We start from the raw sequence: 8217 nt of genomic DNA, 5'->3' as shown, positions 1-8217 counted from the left end.
GCCAGTCTCCACGCACACTTTCATCTTTTAACTTTGTTTCTTCAAGGGGAATGAAGTCAGCTTTCTTGCCCTCACAGACTGAGCTCCTCCTGAGGGTACCATTCCCCCATGGATGACCATTAAACCCTGCAGAGAACCCCAGAGAACTAGCTTCCACCTCTCTGCTCCAACCAAGTCAAACAAAAGCCAGGCTGGCGGCATTTGGCCCTGAACATGCTTCCACGATTCACTTGGAGTTCAGCTGTGTGACACACTAAAGCCACCAGGATGGATAAAGAAGCAAATGGTGCCACTGCTTGCCCTCTGCACCAAGAAGGACACTGAGCAGAGAAAGGCAGGACAAAGGGCTGAATTCAGACTCCCCCTGCTACAGAAAAAGCATGCTCTATTCTTGGGGGCTCCTAGTGGATCTTTACATAGGACAGGAAAACAGTATTCACTGTGCCTGCTTTTGATCGGTAGGGTGACCTAAAGCTGTCAGATGAGATGTCTCAGATAACAAGGTCTGCAGGTAACAGGAGACATTCATAGGATAGAGGATGCTGGGCAGGGAGAACACAAGAGAAAAGGACCCGCGTGGCCGGCTTCTTCCCAGGTGACCATCTGAGACACTGTCAGTCTCTCTGATACCAACGGCACAAACTATGACCGAAAACGTCCTTTCTCGTGTAGACCGAGGGGGCATTCGGAATCAGAAACCTCTTGGGGTCATACAGAATACCAACATGGCGACATCCTCTGGCACAGCTGGTGGTCAGTGACCTCTGCACAGATGGCTTGGCCAGTGGCTGTCACCCTTTTGATATGGAAGGTGCTTCCCTTACAGAGACAAGGTCCAGAAGACCCGCCTAAGCCGGATGATGAAAGGAAGCACGGGGCGCCTGAATTTGCAGAGAGGAGAGTGGAAGGCGTAATACAGCCCTTAATAGGATGTACGCTTACACACCAGACCCCCAAACCTCCCCCTCCATCCAGTTGCTTACAGACTCCCAGCTTTTCCTCTCCTAACTCAGAAACGGTGACTCTCTCCCCCTCTTCGACCTCCTCCTGGGAGCAGTTGAGGTCCAACAGCTTGTCTGCCCTACAGTTTCCTCTCCTGAACACCAGTCAGATGTCTTTGAGGTCCCTTCCAAACCTGCTTAAATTCTATTACCAACCCCGAGGCATGGTAATGCATGCCTTTAAGCCCAGCACTTGGGAGGCAGGGGCAGATGGATGTCTGTGAGTTCGAGGCCAGCCCGGTCTATATAGCGAGTTCTAAGTCAGCCAGGGCTTGAAAGACCATATCTCAAACAAACAAAAATTTACCAGTGAGGTCAAGAACCTCAAGAGGGACTCTGTATCCTCTACTGACTCAGACAAGCAAAACACCTCCAAAACCAGAAAGCTATGTTTGGTGGTAAACAGACATAAGGCCTGCACTCAAGAGGCTGAGATGCAGGGAATCTCAAAGTCAAGGCTAGCCTGGACTACATAGCCGAGACTCAAAAAACACAAGTGAGACAGACAGACAGACAGACAGACACACACACACACACACACACACACACACACACGGGGGGGGGGGGGGGGAGATCAGAGATACCAAGGGATGCTTACTGAAACTCAAGAGTGGGTTTAACACTGAGCTCTTGGCTCCTACTAATACACATGGACAGGGCTTCCTTGGTCATGTGATCTCTCTCCCGGGGACACAGCCCTGCTGATTACACTACAGTCCACCTAGAACATCTGGCAGGAAATTCCCATTTCTGAAATACCTTGTCTACTCCTGTTTTACGCTTGATTGGACTTCCCCAGCACTACAGGTTCCCTGACTATAAACCTAGAAACAGGGACACTCAGCAGACTCCCGGGGACACCCCTCCCCCCACGCAACTAATTAGGCTTGTTTCCTGCCAGAACATCAGGACAGCTCTCACCCTGCCTCAGGCTAAGGGTCCGCCAGGAGCCAGACACATCTGCTTACACCACTTATACCTGTTACCATAATTACAGCCTAATTAATATTACATAATCGAAATAATATTAAAGCAAAACGATGGTTAAAACAAGTTAAACTTTTTTTTGAGATACATTTTTAACTATGCCTGATGTGGTGTCTTGCACACTTAATCTCAACGCTCAGAAGGTGGAGGCAGGAGACCTCTGTGAGTTCGAAACCAATCCGGTCTAGACAGAGAGTTCTATTCTATTCCAGCTCTGGCTGCACAGTAGTACACTGTCTCACAAAACAGAGAGAGGAGCGGGGCTCTGTGTGGCCCTGGCTGTCCTTACTATATAGTGCCCTGAACTCACCAAGATCTACCCAAGAGCTAGGGATAAAGGCATGTGCCATAAAGCCAGCTATTTTAATTTTTATCGTGTGTGTGTGTGTGTGTGTGTGTGTGTGTGTGTGTGTGTGTGTCTATAATGGGTGTGTGTGTCTGCATGTGGATGTTTACACATGAGCATGTGTGCCCCCGGAGGCCAGAGGCATTGGATTCCCAGGCAGCTGGGGTTACAGGAGGCTGTGACCCACCCCACATGGGCGCTGGAAATTGAACTTGGGTCCCCTGGGAGAGCAGGAAGCACTCAGCCGCCGACTCCCTGAGCTTCCTTTCCAGCCCAGCAAGTGACACGTTCAGAGGGTTGAGACGTGTGTCCAAAGGCACACCAAAGCTGCTGAAGCAGGTACTAGGCAACTGCTAACCAGGCCTTAGTGGCTGAGGCCTGTAGAGGATCACAAGTTCAAGGCTTGCCTGGCCCTCAGGATGAGTTCTTGCTGGCATGTGTGAGAAGAGACCTCCATCTTCCAGAAGTGATCAGTCTGGCCTTACCTACCCTCCTAGCCATAGAAGTCGCTTCCTGCACTGAAGGCCAAGTGCTCCTGGGGGACACAGTCAAGTAGTCCCCAGTGGTTACTTCTCTGGTAGACCAGAGCCTGGGGTGGGAGAGAAGCAACTTCATTTTGTACCTTTCCATCTAACCAAATGTTTACCATATATATGAACTATGTATTAAGTATAAATAAAACTTTCTAACATTAAAAGACCAAAGAAGTAGGTGCTCGCCGGAAGCATGCTAGCGCACAGAGACAGGATGGGGCAAGGAGTGTCCTCTCCCTCTCCCCCTCGCTCCTACCCCTTCTGCTTGGGCCCTCCAGCTCTAGAAACATCCCTAATGCCCTCAGTTACACTGCAGGTCTGTCTACCTGGCCACCTGGCAGACGCCTTCACACACGCCTTTAACAAATACGAAGTCCCTATTATCTTAACAAAGCAATGTTCCCTGTATCCAGGATTCCACAGTGAAATAAGGAAAATTCCCTGAAAGAAGGGAGGGGCCTTTGATTCTACCAAGGAAACAAATTGTCTATCAAATATGATGTAGGGGAAGGAAAAAAAAAAAAAGTTTGGAAAGGCACAGAAGTTCCTGTTCAGAGCACGAGGAAGGTTTGTCTCAGAATGGGACCAACCAGGAGCCCAGCCTATTGGATGCTGAAGCATGAGAGCAATCTGGTGCCCGGTCCCCCAAGGCAGCACCTGTTAGGAAAGCACATATCCAGAGCCCCACCCTGAGTCCTACCCTTACCCGATCTCCGGGGAATAGGTGCTGTTCTAAACCCCCTCAGAACACGAGGCTTCCTCGAGGCTTCCAAGTAAGTGTGGACTTTGCCCATCTTCAGTTAAGAGGGTGTGGTGCAGTATGGAGCTTCCCAGCCTGCTTTGTGGGACGGACACACACACACACACACACACACACACACACACACACACACACACACACACACACACACACAGCCTCAGCTTAGGCAAGGATTTCGTGGTGTTCCAGGAGTCACGCTTGGGGTGGTGGGGATCAACTATGGAGGGATCCATCTCCTAGGGAGTTTCTTGTGTGTGAGAGCGTGCGGCGCGCCAGGAAGCGGAGGTGTTCCTAGGTCTGGCTTGAGGAGTTCGGAGTCTCATTATAGAGGGGTCCTGCTGCTGGGGGACGGGTCGGGAGGATTACACTCGCGGGTTGCCCTACCCAGGGTTCTACTGCTGGGGACTCACGGGGACTCTAACTGCTGCAGAGTAGCTCTAAAGGAGGTCCGGCAGTCCAGAGGTCGCGCTCGGGGTCGCGCCCCAGGGGGCCTGGCGGCTGGGGGAAGTCACGTTTGGTTGAACGGCTGCTGTGCCAGCCATCACCAGGCCTCTCACCTGTCAGGCTTTTTCGGACACCGCCGCTTCCCTTTAGAAGTTTGGACCATTTGATCGCCCTCTTGGTGAGTATCACCAGGTACGTGGAAAAGAATTCTTCATAAGCCGCATAATCAAAGTCTTCGGGCCTTTCGAATCCATACGGATCGATCCTTCAAGCACACACACACAAAAAAGAACCTGTTTCCCGAACCAAGTTTCCGCGCCCGCAGGGATGCGGCTGGGGTCCAGGAGCTCCGCCACCCGCCACCCCTCGGTCCGCCCCTCCGTCCATCCTCGGTCCATCATCTCTTCCTCCTCTCCTCCTCCATCCCCTGCACTCCTCCGCCCCTCATTCCCCTCTCTCCTCTCCTAGGACCGGAGCGCGTCCCCCACCACCACCCCGCGCAGCAGCGACGGGCTCAGATCCAGTCCGGAGCGGGCGCCCGCGCGCACGCGGCCTCCGCACCTACCTGGGCACCCGAGCTCGCGCCTCCTGCGCGCGCTCTGCGGGATCCATGCGGAGAAGGGCCGCGCGCGGGCCGCGGGACCCAAGCGCAGCGCAGCCCCGAGCGCTGGACCCCGGTGCGCCGCCGGCCCCGGGGCGCGCGAGTGCTTCCGGCGGGGGCGTGGCCGAGACGGGGGCGGGACGGGGACTAGGGGCGGGGCCGGTGGTGGGGGCGGGGCCGGTGGGTGGACTGGGCGGGGATGGGGTGGGGGCCCTGTGGGGCAGGGGAGGGCCTAGGGACTCCAGGGCCCCGACCGGGTGCACCTGCTGCAGCCTGGCACTGGGGATCTGAAAATCCATCCAGATGGGAACCTTCGCCGAGGTTTGAAGACCGGGATCCACTTTGCAGTCTTTTAAGTATCCTTCCAGCCTCAGTGCCTGGCTGACTGGACTTCGGACTTGGAGCTCCTTTGCAGAAAAAGGAATCTTTTTTCTTTCTTTTTTAAACTTTTCTCCCTTGAATTTCAAAACTGAGAACATATGACTTCGAAGGCCACCATCTACGGATACGCGCTTCTCCAAACCTTGGAATCCAAGGTCTAGCCTTGGAACGAGTCGCTGCCACCTCACTACCTCTTCTCGCTTGGAGAAGTCCCCACGCCGTGCGCTAATGCAGGGGCATAGTGCCACAGTCCTGGCCTTTTTTTTTGCCATCAGTTTCTTGAGATTTCAGACTTTGGGCATGGAAATCAGCTGGCGGCTTTTCTTAGCGAGGTGCCAACGGAAACCTATGGAGACATTTCTGAAATGTGATTTATTTACGAGCCGAGGTAAAGCATAGGCCTTTGGCACCTCGGCCCCAGGGGGCGGACTGGACATCTCAGAAGCATTTGTGTGTGTGTGTGGGCGGGGGGGGGGGGGGGGTTTCTGCTCTCAGCCCTTGACAGCTACTCACCTTCTAGAAGTCCCTTCCGAAAAAGTCCATAAGCTCTGCTGCCTGTGGTAGGAATGACCCTCAGCTGGACTTTGGGAACTAACTTGGACTAGCTAGAAGCCTCGAAGAAATACCTAACAGGAAACCTGGAGGGAAATTAATAGAATTTCGCTTGGTCCACTGGGGACCCTTGGGTTGGTGCTCAGCACTCTTCTCCATACACCCCGAGGGTTAGCGAGCCTGACCTCAATGCTGAGAATAGAGCCAGCACCCCGTGAGACTGTCTCTAGGTTCCATAGGTATCTCTACTCTAGGCCTTTGTTTCATTTTCTATAGCTTGAGAGACTCCTGCAAGGCAGACGGAAAGAACATGGGTTCGTTTTTATTTTCTTACCCTCTCCTTGCTTTGACCAGACTGTAATGAACAAGTTCCCGCTACTAAGTTTTGGTGGCCCCATCTCTCTTTTATTTTTTTATTTATTTATCTAATCCTTTTTTCTTTTAATTTTTTTTTATTTTTTTATTTTTTGAGACAGGGTCTCACTGTGTAGCACTGGTTGGTCTGCAACTCATTATGTAGGCCAGGTTGGTACTGAACTCAGGGAGATCTGCAGCTTCTGCCCCACCCACCCCACCCCACCCCACCCTCACCCCCGGGTGCCAGGATTAAAGGCATGAGCCACCATGTCTGACCCCATCTTTCTTTTAGAAAACAGCAAGAAATGAACCTGGGAATCCAGTTAGAGCCACAGATGATGAAATTTAGTGCTGGCATGAACCGAACCAGATTCCAGTTCCCACTGATGCCGGGCTTGCTTGCTGCCCCTGGAGAAAACTTGCAGAGATCAGCTCGGTCTGGCAGTGAATGGCTTTTTAAAACCAGTGTCCTCACTCCTGGGACTGACGGCACTGCCAGTGCTCAGGACTCAGCCTTTCCCTCCCAGTGACTCAGACACGCAGACAGGACTTCATTCTTTCCAATACATGACTTTCCCCTTGGCCTGGCCACACAGGAGACCTCCACATTTGCTCCTCCTCCTCCTCTCCCTCCTCCACATTTGCTCCTCCTCCTCTCCCTCCTCCACATTTGCTCCCCTCCTCCTCTCCCTCCTCCACATTTGCTCCTCCTCCTCCTCTCCCACCTCCACATTTGCTCCTCCTCCTCCTCTCCCTCCTCCACATTTGCTCCCCCTCCTCCTCTCCCTCCTCCACATTTGCTCCCCCTTCCACTCCCTCCTCCACATTTGCTCCCCCTCCTCCTTCCTCTCCCTCCTCCACATTTGCTCCCCTCCTCCTCTCCCTCCTCCACATTTGCCCCTCCTCCTCCTCTCCCTCCTCCACATTTGCTCCCCTCCTCCTCTCCCTCCTCCACATTTGCTCCCCTCCTCCTCTCCCTCCTCCACATTTGCTCCTCCTCCTCTCCCTCCTCCACATTTGCTCCTCCTCCTCTTCCTCCCCCACATTTGCTCCTCCCCCTCCTCTCCCTCCTCCACATTTGCTCCTCCCCCTCCTCTCCCTCCTCCACATTTGCTCCCCCTTCCTCTCCCTCCTCCACATTTGCTCCTCCCCCTCCTCCCCCTCCTCCACATTTGCTCCTCCCCCTCCTCTCCCTCCTCCACATTTGCTCCCCTCCTCCTCTCCCTCCTCCACATTTGCTCCTCCCCCTCCTCCTCTCCCTCCTCCACATTTGCTCCTCCTCCTCCTCTCCCTCCTCCACATTTGCTCCCCCTTCCTCTCCCTCCTCCACATTTGCTCCCCCTCCTCCTTCCTCTCCCTCCTCCACATTTGCTCCTCCTCCTCCTCTCCCTCCTCCACATTTGCTCCCCCTCCTCCTTTCTCTCCCTCCTCCACATTTGCTCCTCCTCCTCTCCCTCCTCCACATTTGCTCCTCCTCTTATTTATTTATTTATTTATTTATTTATTTATTTATTTACTGACTGAGTTACTTACTTATTTGAGGTTTTTTTGGGGGGTTTTGGTTTTGAGACAGGGTCTCTCTATGTAGTCCTGTGTCCTGGAGCTCACTCTGGCCATGAACACACAGGGATCCTCCTGCCTCTGCCTCCCGAGTCTATTTTCTGTTTTCTTCCCTGAGACGGACTGTTGCAGTTAAAACATATAAAAGAGACAAGAGGGCTGGAGAGATGGCTCAGAGGTTAAGAGCACTGGTTCCTCTTTCAGAGGACCCGGGTTCAATTCCCAGCACCCACGTGGCAGCTCACAACTGTCTGTAACTCCAATTCCAGGGGATCTGACACCTTCACACCAATGCACATAATATAAAGTTAAATAAATTATTTAGAGAGAGAGAGAGAAAGCTGGATGCTGACAGCCTGCCTCCTTGTCTCTTTTCTATGGCCTGCTCCCATCCTCTCCGGCACCCCAACCCAAAGGGCATCTTCAACAGCATTCTCTGGAACTCCTGTCCTTCTGTTGATGGAGCGTGGGAGTCTCGGTCCTTTCTGCGGCCTCGGAGAAGAGCCTGGCCTGTGGCTCTGATGCAGACCGGGAAGCATCCACGGGCCTCCTACACTTCAACTTGAGAATAACAGCAGCACTGGACTGTGAAGACTCGACACAATGACCCAGCGTCTGAGGGAAATCCAGCCTTGCTTCAGGAGTGAAGCATGTCTGAGGCTATTCCCTCGGACTAACGGAAAACGAGATAGGTC

At 53.2% G+C, this 8217-nt stretch overlaps 1 protein-coding gene across 2 annotated transcripts in view; it reads right to left on the bottom strand.

Moving 5' to 3' along the window:
• Grtp1 (growth hormone regulated TBC protein 1) overlaps positions 1-4794 on the bottom strand; it is a 27594-nt gene extending 22800 nt beyond the window's left edge. For both annotated transcript variants that reach the window (XM_006981300.4, XM_006981301.4), the window contains exons 1-2: positions 4637-4794; positions 4185-4336 (exon numbers count right to left, since the gene is read on the bottom strand). In XM_006981300.4, coding sequence (XP_006981362.2) covers positions 4185-4336; positions 4637-4683 — 199 coding nt within the window. In that variant the 5' untranslated portion in view covers positions 4684-4794. The remainder of the gene's footprint in view (positions 1-4184; positions 4337-4636) is intronic.
• Between the last annotated feature and the right edge of the window lie 3423 nt (positions 4795-8217).

The sequence above is a fragment of the Peromyscus maniculatus genome, chromosome 17 (genome assembly GCF_049852395.1).
Source record: "Peromyscus maniculatus bairdii isolate BWxNUB_F1_BW_parent chromosome 17, HU_Pman_BW_mat_3.1, whole genome shotgun sequence".
NCBI classification, from domain to species: domain Eukaryota; kingdom Metazoa; phylum Chordata; class Mammalia; order Rodentia; family Cricetidae; genus Peromyscus; species Peromyscus maniculatus.
The sequence above is the reverse complement of the archived record's forward strand: the minus strand, read 5'-3'. Positions and strand labels throughout refer to the sequence as shown.